The sequence below is a fragment of the Engystomops pustulosus genome, chromosome 1 (genome assembly GCF_040894005.1).
Source record: "Engystomops pustulosus chromosome 1, aEngPut4.maternal, whole genome shotgun sequence".
Lineage (NCBI taxonomy): Eukaryota > Metazoa > Chordata > Amphibia > Anura > Leptodactylidae > Engystomops > Engystomops pustulosus.
The window spans coordinates 65,932,746-65,946,706 of record NC_092411.1 but is presented as its reverse complement, the minus strand read 5'-3'; the positions used below and the strand labels follow the sequence as shown (position 1 = coordinate 65,946,706).

At 43.2% G+C, this 13,961-nt stretch overlaps 1 protein-coding gene across 1 annotated transcript in view; it reads left to right on the top strand.

Annotated features, from left to right (window-relative positions):
* Window positions 1-13,961, top strand: part of WSCD2 (WSC domain containing 2) — a 212,850-nt gene that overhangs the window by 160,859 nt on the left and 38,030 nt on the right. The window contains exon 8 of the mRNA XM_072142674.1: window positions 13,655-13,855. Within this exon, the coding sequence (XP_071998775.1) occupies window positions 13,655-13,855 (201 nt within the window). The remainder of the gene's footprint in view (window positions 1-13,654; window positions 13,856-13,961) is intronic.

The following is a 13,961-nucleotide window of genomic DNA, read 5'->3' as shown; positions in this document are numbered from 1 at the left end:
CATTTCTAAAGCAGAGAAAAAAAATCAACTACTTGCAATGTAATGGGTACAGTCCATTGATTTAATGTAATGTAATATAAATTATATTTTTAGAATCTTAAAAAAACGTTGATTACCCACTCATTAAAACAATACACCAAAGAGGAGATGTTGCAATTGAATGGAAGTTTTTATGTGTGAATGTAATGATGGTAATTGCTTAAAAATGATGCCTTCAGATGGGAAGTTTAGATTGCTGTAAAACTCGGCATGCACTTACAGCTTAGGGTTTGCCATAAGTAGGGGTGTGATCCCCCATGCTGTCTTATAAAAAGGTTCTCAGAGGCCACCGTACTTCTTGCTGATTGAAAGTTGACAGCTAGACCTGACTCTGTGACATCTTTCACTGTTACTTTATCACACTTTGGACTACAAGAAGCAGAATGGTTTATTTTGGCAAGTTGCCTGCATTTAGGACATTCTGCCCTAGTTTTTTGCAGTCGATTGGTTACACAAAGGCTTGCACATATGGTGAAAAGGCTTCAGATGACCAGACAAACCACCAGTATGAGAGTATCATCTCATCCAGCAACAAGCAGCTCCCAATATTACTATCAATAATGAATGTCCTGTCTGCAGTAATGCCATGATCTTGGCACCTGGACTTCTGCATACTAGACAAATTGTCTTTAGAAATGAATCCAGGTTCATATTATAAAGTAGACGGTATAGAAAAAAATGGACTCAATTCCAATCTGTGCTCCTATAGCATTGATTCAAAAGGAGGAAAAACAGATGACTTATGACCCATAGTAGAGAAATGCTGTCAAGTACTATCAAGTATGGCAGCCAGAATAAATCCTGCAATATCTTATAAAGAGTACAATTGCAAAATAAAATGTACATTTGTTCTCAAACCAATATATATTATCGAAATTTGCTCACCGAAATTTTGGTTTCCTGTAGTCCGTAGGCAGCACTGAATGGGGTTAAGTCTCACGTCCTCCTATTGGACAGAAGATAACAATTGATTAGCAATAGAGATTGGCAGGCTGACTCCCTATAAAATACCCCTGAGCCAATGAACACACGTGTTTTTTTATGCAGCAATAAGTATTTTTTATTGGGGGGGATCTTTGTGCTGCCTACGGACTACAGGAAACCAAAATTTCGGTGAGCAAATTTCGATATTCCTGGTCGTCCTACGGCAGCACTGAATGGGACTTGAAAAGCAGTAGAACATAAGGGGCGGGTTACTTCGAGGCAGCCGAACAAATTACACTCTTGCCGAAGGCCGAGCCTACCCCGTTGCCCACATTGAGCCTATAGTGCCTGACGAAGGTTGAAGGACCCGACCATACTGCCGCCTTGCATATTTGATCCAAGGATATATGGGATATTTCCGCCCATGAAGCAGCCGTTGACCTCGTTGAATGTGCTTTCAAATTAAGAGGAGATAGAAGGCCTTCTAGATCATAACACATGGAAATTGAATCTTTAATCCATCTGGCTAGGGTAGACTTACTAGCCCGTTTTCCCTTATTAGGACCTCTGAACTGTAAGAACAGGGCTTCAGATTCCCTAAAAGCTTCTGCCCTCTGGAGATAAGCGAGAACTGATCTCTTCACATCCAGGGCTTGAAGCTTTGCTTGCTCTTCTTCCGGGGCATCTGTACCCAGGACAGGAAGGAAGATCTCTTGATTTAAAGCCGATTGAGAAGGTATTTTTGGCAAAAAACCCGGCATTGTACGAAGAATTATGCAGTCTTCCATGACTCTCAGATACGGTTCCTTACAGGAGAAGGCTTGGATTTCACTAATCCTCCTTGCAGAACAAATGGCCACCAGGAAAACAGTCTTCCAGGAGAGAAGATGCAGAGGGATATCTGAGATTGGTTCGAATGGTTCTTGACATAAATGTTTTAAAACAATGGAAAGATCCCATGACGGTAGAGGTGACATAACTGTAGGCTTTAACTTCTTCAGACCCCTGAAGAATCTCCTGACCAACAGGTTCTCAGAGAAGATTCCGCCTAAGGAAGAATTAATGGCGGTAAAATGGACTTTCAGTGTATTAAACTTCAGGCCCTTCTTTAAGCCATCCTGCAGAAATTGAAGGAGGGAAGGAACATGAGTAGAAGAAGCTCTTCTTGATAAGCACCATTGCTTATAGATTCCCCAGACACGTTGGTAGACTTTTAACGTCTTCGGTTTCCGAGAGGCCGCCAATGTGTCAATAACCTCATCCGAAAACCCCGACCTTCTTAGATTCCCCCTTTCAGCTTCCAGGCCACCAGATGGAGAGGTGCTGGGTTGGGGTGAAGGAACCCGTTCTGGAGTAGCAAGTCCTTCCGGGGAGGGAGAAACCAGAATTCCCCTTTTGACAATGACAGGAGAAGAGGGAACCAGGCCCTTCTCGGCCAAAACGGAATCACGGCTATAATTGTCGTTTTCTCTCTCCTGATCTTCTGTAACACTCTCGGAATGAGAGGGAACGGTGGGAATATGTAAAGAAATTGGTCTGTCCAGTCGAATGAGAGTGCATCCACCACTACTGGGTTTTCCTGCTTGTACCGGGAGCAAAACTGGGGAAGCTGAGAGTTTGACCTCGACGCCATCAGGTCTATCTGAGGAAGACCCATTTTCTGGACAATTTGTTGGAACACTTGTTTGTTCAGAGACCACTCCGAAGGTCTGACTGGATTGCGGCTCAGCCAATCCGCCTGCACATTCAAAACTCCCCTGATATGAATCGCTGAGATGTTGTGAACCGTCTGCTCGGCCCAGGTCATCAGGAGGGAACACTCTCTGGCAAGGGACCGGCTCTTCGTGCCCCCCTGCTTGTTGATATAGAAGACAACTGCCAGGTTGTCTGATCGGACCAAAACTTCTTGCCCGAGTAGGAGACTGGAGAAGTGAAGAAGTGCCAGACGTACAGCTCTCATTTCTTTGAGGTTCGAAGGCAATTTGGACTCGGACCGTGTCCACCTCTTTTGAACCCACTGGCCTTCCAGAAGGGCGCCCCAGCCCCAATTGGATGCGTCTGACGTAAGGATCACTGGCTGAAGGAATTGGATGGATCTGCCTAATAGTGGGTTTCGGAACCACCAGATTAAGTCCTTGATAGCTTGGACTGAGACCGTCATTGGTTTGTCCAAGGACCGCAGACTCCTTGACCATTGGGAGAGAATGGACGCCTGGAGACCCCTCATATGGGTTTTTGCCCATGGGACTGCTTCTATAGCCGAGGTTATTCGACCTAGGACTGCCATGGCTTTCCTGATTGTTGTCCTGGGGTGCAGAATCAGATGCTTGATCGCTTTCTTCAGAGCGGTAATTCTGGCTGATGACAAAGAGAGCGTCATGTTGGAAGAGTTTATTATAAAACCTAGAAATTTCTGAGAGGTTGCAGGAACCAGAGACGACTTCTTTTTGTTGACCACAAACCCATGAACCTCCAGAGTCTTCAGGACTACTGCTAGATCGTGGTACATCAAGTGCTCCGTTTGAGCTATCAGAAGCCAGTCGTCTAGATAGGGTATCACCTGGATGCCTTGTAACCTGAGGGCTGCCGATAACACCACTGCGACCTTCGTAAAAACTCTGGGCGCTGAACTCAGACCGAAGGGTAGACACGTGAACTGGTAATGCAGTACTGTTTTGTCCTGTAGTATAGCGACCCGGAGAAACTTCCTGTGACTCTGAAGTACTGGAATATGCAGATACGCATCTTTCAGATCCACTGTCGTCATGAAGCAGTTCCTGGAGATTAAGGGTATGGTTGTCCTGATTGATTCCATCCTGAATCTCTTCTTCAGAATAAACTGGTTGAGGTAAGTAAGATCTATCACCAGCCTCCAAGATCCTCCTTGCTTTGGGACAGGAAATACTCTGGAATACACGCCTGAACCTCTCTGGGGATAGGGGACAGGCTCCAAGGCACCCTTTTGTATGAATTCTTGAAGAAGATGAGGAACAATCAGATCGCCAGATCGGTTGATGAAGAACCTGTCTGGAGGAAAGCTGGTTAGCTCCAGAGAATAACCTCTTTTCACAAGAGAATTGACCCATGCGTCTGAAGAAGTTTTGACCCATATGTGGGAAAACTGGGAAAGCCTTGCTCCGACTTTGACAGGCCTGGCGTCATAATTCAGACTTCTTGGAGGGCTCCGAATGAGGTTTTTTATTCTGGACAAACCGATTCCTGAAACCCCTTTTGTCATCTCTTCTAAACTGTCTTCTGACTTGTGGAGATCTTTGCCTAGAACGAAAGGACTTAAAAGCTGTTCTTTTCTTAGGCTTGGGAAAAGAAGTGCCCTTGTCATCATTGATGACCTTCAGGATCTCTTCCAGCTGTGGACCAAACAGACTTGACGGCTGAAATGGTAGATTACAAAAATGGGTTTTAGCGGGGACATCCCCCGGCCAGAGCTTTATCCAGAGCGCACGCCTTATAGAATTTATGGAGGCCAGGCTGGCTGATGTTAGCTTGATTGTATCCACATGAGAGTCGCAAAGAAACTCTGCCGCTGATTTGAGAAGAGAAATATCCTCTACAATATCCTTCCTTGATGCACCATCCCTGACATCATTGGTAAGCTGGCTTAGCCAGATCCTCAATGCCCTCGCCACTGGAACAGAAGCCAGAGAGGTTTTACATATATTTGCAGAATGGGTATAAGCCCGCCTTATGAACGAGTCCATCTTCCTATCAATAGGATCTTTCAGGAGGGTCGCCTCCTCAGCTGGAAAGATGGAGTTAAGTGCTAACTTAGCCAGAGACATATTCACTTTAGGGAGAGACTCCCATTCAGCGGATAAAGCAGGATCCAATCTGTACACAGACTTAAATCTAACCCCAGGGTTGGGGTTTCTATCAGGTTTTTTCCAAGCAGCCTCCATCAGATTCTTCAAATCTGGATGGCTGGGCAAATATTTGGCTTTCTTCCTAGGGAAATAATAAAGAGCTTCTCTCTTAGAGAGATCATCAGTGTCTTTATCTGACTCCACTGCTTCTTTCACAGCTTTTATAAGCCTGGCAACACCTTCTTTATTAAACAGATAGAAATCATCTGGAGAGGCTTCTGCCTCGTCCTCTGAGCTGACCTCCCCCTCAGACCTATACTCCTCATGGCTAGAGGGCCCTGGAGAGTCTGATGGTACAGGATATGATCTTTTCCTATTTGTACATTGGGAGAGAGATGTTTCAGCTACCGCCTGAGCGATAGTAGTTTTAAGCCATGAAAAAAACCTGGTGGAATCTGCCTGTAAGCTCATCTCCTCCTGGTGTGGAATGCATCCTGCACACAAGTCTGGTTCCCAATCCTCTGGTAAGGGCTGGTGACAGGTAGTACAACATCTATGCCTGCTCTTTCTGGCACTTTTTCTTCCTGAGGGCATCTGGAAGACACACAACATTAGGAACACTATCACACTGTCATAAAACAGAACCAGCAGGGCACCGGAGGTGAGCACTTACGATTCCCGTGGGTAGGCTCTGCTGCCTGGCGAGCGCTACCCACGCACCGCGCCATATCTGTTTAAATGGGAAGTCTCGCGAGACCGGACCTCCTACCTGCGCATGCGCAATGGCCGCGGCGCCCGTGCGACAGATCGTGCGCATGCGCCAGAAAAGTGGCGCGACAGAATTTCTGTCGCATCTCCGCGCACGCGCAGACCGCCTCACCGAGACGCCGAGGCAATGCAACAAGCGCCATGACACCCGGCAAGCCCAACTCCACCCCTGGCAGGCGTGGTAAGGCAGGGGAAACAGAATACAGCGGGGAACACAGGGATACTTGCCTGAGGTGATAACAGCTGATATCAGCATACAGCAAGCCAGACATCCTGTGCTGTGCAGTGTCCCTGTAACACACTCGGGTTATGCAACAAGCTGCCACCGGGCAGCGGTCCCAAGGGAATGGAGCACCCAAACCGTGGGACAGGGAGCCAACGCTCAACCAAACTTCTTGTTATCCACTTCCACAGAAGAAAAAAACACGTGTGTTCATTGGCTCAGGGGTATTTTATAGGGAGTCAGCCTGCCAATCTCTATTGCTAATCAATTGTTATCTTCTGTCCAATAGGAGGACGTGAGACTTAACCCCATTCAGTGCTGCCGTAGGACGACCAGGAAATATATATATATATATATATATATATATATATATATATATAAAGATATATATTGCATTTGTTTTATCCTTGTAACATAAATAATACATTGTTTGGAAATGTTTCCAATAAATATACAGAATTTGCTGTTAAGCCATAAACCAGCATCAGTAGTGTAGTTTACAGGGGGGCAGGGGGGCTGAGGCTCTGGGCCCAAGCAGCTGGATAATCTCCCAGAATAAATCCCGATGGACTGGCAGGTCTTGGACCGGTTCTTATACTGTGCCTCATTTGCAGAGTGCAGGAGGATGTTAGAAGCGCCTGTGTATACAGTGGTAGCGCCCTGGGGTCAGTGTCAGGGGTGAGGAGGGTGTTAGAAGCTGTACTGTGCACCTCCTCTCAGAACCAGGAATTGCCCCAGCTTGTCAGGTCTCAGAGGGCTGGGGAGGATGTGTGAAGCCTTCAGCCTGAATCTATAGCACTCCCCTGCATGTCCACTCTCCCTCCATTACCCTTCATAAACAGCAAGTGGATTTGTGTGTGAAATGAGCTTAATGTATGCAAATTGTATGAACATGTGTATGTAGGTTTCTATGTGTGGTGTTCCTTATAGTGATATCTAATACAAGAAACCCCCTGTCTGTCAGCCAAACTGCATCAGTGATGCTGTAGTTATAATGCATGATACTGCTCTTTGGCTGGAAGACGCGGACAGCTTATATTTTTTATGACTATGATGTAAGGACACCTGATGCATGTACTATGCTCAGTCTGTGGAATCTGACCAGAATATACACTGGGGCTATAAGGGTCCACAGAAGCACATTTGTCAGACTTTCTGATGTTTTCAGGTTTTGCACGGCTGTGACAGATATTTAACAGGGGATTGTGACGCACACGATCGGATTTTAGCGCAGCTGCGCTGGCTTTCATGTGACATAAATCGGGGTGCATGTTGTCAGACGATCCAAATGATTCGTACTGAGCGCGGGATTTAACTTTCAAATTGTGTTACAATATCAAGCACTTACATGGAACAGGAAGAACTCTAATATTGTAATCACTTATATTTCACCATTACATTCAGCAACAAATACAGTATATCCGTATACAGGCGGTCCCCTACTTAAGGACACCTTACTTACAGACAACTCATAGTTACAGACAGACCCCTCTGACCTCTGGTGAAGCTCTCAGGATATTACTATAGTCCCAGGCTTCAATAATCAGCTGTAAGGTGTCTGTAATGAAGCTTTATTGATAATCCTTGGTCCCATTACAGCAAAAAATGTTTAAACTCCATTTGTCACTGGGGCCAAATTTTCTACAATTACAAAATATATGGTTTCGATTTACATACAGATTCAACTTAAGAACAAACCTCCGGACCCTATCTTGTACGTAACCCGGGGACTGCCTGTATATTATAATTCTTTCTGTGGACTAATAAAAATAAATAATTCTGTGTTATGATATACTGACCATATTCTTTGCAGTATCTTACTTCCCTTTAGACTGATTGACAGCTCGTGTTCCGGGTCTTTTATATGCCATCTTCACAGTAGTATGAGCAAAGGGCAGTTTAGGAGGTCAATAAAATGAAATCTCAAGAGCACAGATGTGTCCATTTTTACCTTTCCTCTTGGCTGGACATGTTCAGTAACGTGTATCAAGGAATGAGTAGTCTGTTATCATATGCCATTATAAGTGATAGGCTATCTTTCCTATTTCCTTTCCTCTCCTATATGTGTCTGATGTTCCCATCCAGTCACAGGGGCACATGTTTCTATGAAGTGTCTGCGCTAGTATTGTGCCGCGGCTGCACTGTGTGCACTGCAACACAATCCCATGCACAGAATGGGGTGTTCCGTTGTTTATCCGCACCGGCCGCCACATTTATGTTGGCAAGTCCAAGCTCTGTCCTTCATGAATGTGTCACCCAGCTGAAAGCGGCTACTTCGGTATCTGGAATTTTTTTAAATCTGTCTGAAGATTGGTTTTCTAGATAATTCTATTTTTAAAAAAAAACAATAAAAGTTTATCTTAAAAAATAACCGCAATTGCCCACATTTATCAAAACAAATGCAGTCCGTGCTATGTGCAGTTTGCCTGTGGAGTGTGCAGAGTGCAACAGATAAATTAAAACTGACACAAGGGGACTTATTTACTAAGGGTCGCGCTGCTCACTTTTGTCGGACTGTTCAACTTTTTTGGGGATTGCACAGCTTGAACAGATATTTAACAGGTGTTGCACTGGGATTTTGGTGCACACGATCATCTTTTGGCACAGCTGCGCTGGCTTCCTTATGACACAAATCGGGGGGCTTTAACTTTTAAATTGTGTCACAAGACAATGCACTTACATGCACCAATTAAAAGATGGTGCACTCTGTCGGACCTGAGCGGGGAAGCGACACATTCAGGATATCTGGCGCACGATCTTAGTGAATCGCGGCACAGGGCATTATCGTTCAGTGAACTCCAGCAGATTGGTAAGCAAATGTGCCCCATGGTCTTCATGAATCTCGTGCCCCCTGCACTGCTCTGGAAGTGTGAACCATTTTTCTTTGGTGCAGTAGCGCACCAATTTAAGCGCAAACAATTTCATAAATGTGGGCCAATATGTGTTAAAGAGGACTTATCATGGGGATATGTCGGTATTTCAATTGACCTGTCATCAGGGACGGACTGGCCATTTAACCCACTTGAGGAAAATCCCAGTTGGCCGAATGTTCCGGGGCTGGTGTGGGGCCGGTATAAAAAAAATAATAGACCTTGTACTCACCTTTCCAGCGCCCCCCCCCCCCCCCCCCCCGCGCAGGTGCGCTACTTGATGCAATCCAGCCATCAGTGGCTGCTCCGTTCGGGCTATGATGTCGGCAAGTCAGCTACCCAAGTGCTTGGCACATCATTGGCAGAGAGGCTAAATCAGTCACTGGCCACAGGAATCTAAACATATGCACTGTAAGGTAAAGAGAATCTGTGTCAGGGATGATACTCACAGGGTATAGGGTGCTCACCACTTCCCAGTCAGTAGAAAACTGTCTCTGATATCCCCAGAATTTGACTCCTGCCCTTACAAGGGCAGTACCTTATACTGACACCTGCATAAACTGGCTGGATTCTTCAGAGTGTCACATATGAAAGCAAGTAACAAACTAAAATAACATGAGGATCACAGATACGTGGATCGTCATGGGGTATACAAATTTTATTTTAGTTTGTTGCATCCTCACTTTCTTTTTTTCTCATTTGTGTATTACATAGTGAGAGCACTGGGGTTATCATCAGACTCCTTCTTTGACTACCGTGTGTGGTATTTAGTCTTGCTGTGGCATACAGTGTCAAGCCATTAGATGTCACTAGTGAGACAATATGTAGATCTGGTAAAATATGCTGTATGTGTCAGCTGTTTGCAGTCAAACTTGCTGCTCAGTGTATCCACAATCACTGAAGCAAATTCAGAATATCCTCTTATTTTTCTGGCATACACAAGAGGAAAGGTAGCAACAAGCACTCAGCCTAGGAACAATAATAAGGGAGTAGAATAGGAGCTAGCTTGATATTGTGATTATTTCATGGTTTCTATGCCACTTTCTGGTGTAGATGCCCTGATAAATATTTCCCATAGATCCAGCACAGTGCACAGTGACTGTGATAATCTTCTTATATTTGTTATTCGTGGTCTTCTTCCTTCTAAAATCAACTTTTAAAATTATGCCAATGAGATAGTTCCCAGAGCCCATACTTGCTGCAGATTCATAGGCTGTTAAACTATCCCCCCTCCCCCTCTGCTTCTACTGCACTTCCCCTCTCCCTCACAGGAAGTTTCAGCACACAATGGGAGGGGGAAGTGCTTCTGCACAGTCTAACAGCTTGTAAATCTACAGCATAGAGGGGCTCTGGGAACCAAGCAGACCATGGATAGCAAATGTAAGAAGATCCATGGTGCCTGGATCTTTGAGTAAGTGCTAGTGGTTTATAATGGTTGACTTTGATTTTAGATTTCCTTTAAAGAGTGAAGAAGCAAGAAACAAGACAAAGTGCTTGGACATTTAGGTCTAAGAGTGTCCCTAAAGGTGTAATATTCTATTACAATAATTATTTGTGTAATCATTTAACCCATAGATCATAGTCCAGTTAATCCCTAGTAAGGAAGGTTAATTTATTGTGAGAATAATCTGATTGCAGACCAAGGGGCAGAATATTGCTGTGTTACTGGCTCCGATAAACCATGTAGTAAGAAGAACAATTTTAGCACTTGGAGAAGGACAAGCTGGGTCAGGTAGTACTGAACTCATGTAATCCTCTCTGCAATCAGTCAAAAGAATACGCAGAACTTGTTCTACTGAAAGATCTTTACCTGCAATCTTCCAAGGAATCTTCAGCCTTGATTAGACCTATTCATTTAAAGCCCTTCCCTCATCCTCCCTATTTCACAAGGAGTTTACGATTAGAAATATTTCCTTGTACTTTTCAAATGTCAAGCAGCATTCAATGTGTATTCGGGGCTGTTTTTTTTTACTTATTTGACTAGGCAACAATGTTTCCAGGCAACTATTAGATTAGCCACCATGCTACTGTTCCGCCTGCCATAACTCCGAAAAACAAATTACACATCCATAATTGATGTAATACAGCTACTTACATCTTATGTTTCCCCTGGCTAGAATCATTTGCTTAAAGACTGTTTGTTTATTTGCTCATAGTTCTCCTCTCTCTGCCTCGGTAAGGACTTTGGGTCATTGATATAGAATTGGAAACTGTCAGCACAGACCATTTCATTTCTAGCTTAAATGGATATGTAGAAAATGAGCTAGAAAACAAATACAATGAAAGCAATTGTCTGCTCCCCCTTGTGAGAGTAATGTAAAGGATATCGAGCAAAAACAAAGTCAAACACTTGGTAGACAAAGAGATAAGATAATAGTACCATGATAATAGTAAACTATGTAATATACTTTATTAAAAAAATATGTGCATTCTTTTTACCTCAACCTATTTGGGGCATTTTCTGCCATTTTCCCTTGTATAAATAAGTAATTAAATTTTTTTTATTTTCTGATTATGTATATAATAAAATATACAGTTCTGACTTGCATACAAATTCAACTTAAGAACAAACCTACAGAATCTTGTACGTAATATTCTGCCTGTATATTATTTCATTTTTAAAGTATGTCATATATTTTCTTTTAGCTCCTGGTATTTCGCAGGTGTCTGCAATGAAACGTTATTGTTAATCCTGGTTCTTCTGAACATTCAACATTTTTAAAATCCAATTTTTACAGAGACCAAAACAAATTTGACTGGGATTACAATTATAAAATATACAGTTCCAAGTTGTATATAAATTCAACTTAAGAACGAACCTGCCTGTGGTTTCTGTTTCCATTTTTCAAGTTATATAACACTCACATACTCTTAGACCTTGGGCAGAGACTCATACTCCTCCAGCTGTAAGATGGAATAGTATCGTCCACATGCTGTGACATTTCAAGGGACACGCCCTCTGTGAGTGTTATACAACTTGAAAAATGGACACAGACACTATGGGGCTAATTTACTAAGGGTACGTGGATCACATTTCAGTTGGGTTTTTGGGCGTTTTCGGGGAATTTGCCGCTGGGACAGTATTTAGCTGGCAATTGTGTCGCAATTGGATTTTGCCGCAATTGGGGGCTGGGCCGTTGGACGATCCTATGGATTCAGACAAACTGCGGGATTTAACTTAAAAATTGTGTCACAAGACATTCACTTACATACACCGGGAGGAAGATCGTGAACTCCGGCGGACCTGAGTGGGGAAGCGACACATGCAGGATATCCGGCGCACGATCTTTGTGAATTGCAGCAGAAAGCATTATGGTCAGACAACGCAGAGCGGGGATCGCGCAGGGATGGGTAAGTAAATGTGCTCCTATATGTTACTTTAAACACTCACTAGCGAATTGAACTCTGCAAGCCACAATTTGTGACATTGAAACTAACATATGATGTTACTAAGATTTATGTACTGTTCATATTTGAATATTAAAGCAAAGCATATAAAATACTTACAAAAAAAGAAAATAAGTGTTTTTTCATGGTCTTTTATTGGACAATGTTCATTGATGCATTTTGTGAGGAGAAGGAGATCCTCTAGTCCTAGGACCAACTGTATATTATGTGCCTCTTTATGTCTTTAACTTTTCTACATTTAAATTATATAACATTTTAGTTTAAGAGAATATACAAAGTGCCTATAAACTACAATTACCAGTAAATATTCTGGAGGATTATAGAGGTTGTCTGAGATTACTCAATATATTAGGGCGGGCTTTGTAAAAAAAATAAACATGCGCTAACCTCCTCCATCACTACCTTTGTCCCGGGCCATGATGGTCGGCCACTCCCATCCGTCCCTATCTATCAGCAATGTAGACGCTGGGATATTGCAATGGATGGAAGTGGCCGGGCTGGTTGGAAGCTCCCTGAGCGCAGCTTCCATCCCGCTGTAAACAAACAGGGGCACAGATCTGACAAACCATGGCACAGGACTTTGGGAACAATGGAGGGGGTAAGTAGATGGGGCCACAGCCCATCCCCAATTTATTTATTAACCTTAGATGACCCCTTTAAAGGATTTGTCTCCTGAAAAAAAAAATCCCTTATCTACAGGATAGTTGATAAAATTCCAAATGCCATGAGTCAATTCGCTGAGACACCTAGCACCTGAGGGTTTCCCAGCAATTTTAGCGATTTCCAATGTATTTCAAAAAGGAGCTACCTACATAAGAAGAACTGCAATGAAGAACAGTTTTCTGGATCTTATTTTCCATCTTGAAATAAAATGACAACATTGGGGGTCATTTACTAAGGGCCCGCTTCGAGTTTTCCTGACGTGTTACCCGACTATTTCCGATTTGCGGCGATTTTCCCTGTATTGCCCCGGGATTTTGGTGCACGCGATCGGATTTTGCTGCATCGGCGCTGGCATGCACGCAACGGAAATGGGGGGCGTGGCGGATCGAAAACCCGACGGATTCGGAAAAACCGCCCCATTTTAAAAAAAATGTCGCAGAGCTTGCACTAGGAATAGGCCAGTGAACTTGAGTGCATTCCGGGGAACTGCCTTAGTGAATCCCGGCTGGACCCGAATCCACCGCAGAGAAGGCGCCACTGGATCGCGAATATCCCGGATAAGTAAATCTGCCCCATTATGTGCTTTAACCAGATGATACAAATATTATGTTCTAAATAACTATTATTTAAAAGTTAAGTTACCTTTGTCTAACCAGAGGAAGCTCAAGCTATGTTTATGTTTGTTAATTTTGTACATTGAACATATAACATATAGTTTACGACAACAGTCATTTCAATGTTTCATTAAATTCTGTGCCATGATAGAAATTATATATGAAGCTACAATTGAGATTACCCCATACCTGTATTTTTATTCTGAAATATAAAACCATAGCCATAGCCTTAGCCATAATATGGTGTTTAAATTATTTATTTTAATAATATCCCCATTAGCCATTTGACCACGTTAGTAATTATTCATTGTTTATATTTTGAAGGCTTTAAAGGGGAGCGAGACCACTGGAGAAATGGGCGCACAATTTGCATAAAGACTCATGAAAGTGGAAGAAAGGAGATTGAGGCTTTTGATGCTGCTGTTTTACTCATTCGGAATCCATACAAGGCATTAATGGCAGAATTTAACAGGAAATATGGTGGACATATTGGATTTGCATCACAAGCTCATTGGAAGGGAAAAGGTAATAGTCTATTCTTTCTACGAAAACTGAGAATACACAATGGCATAACGTTGCATGACAATCTGATGTTTAGGATGCAATTTCTATTATTACCTAAATTATTTCC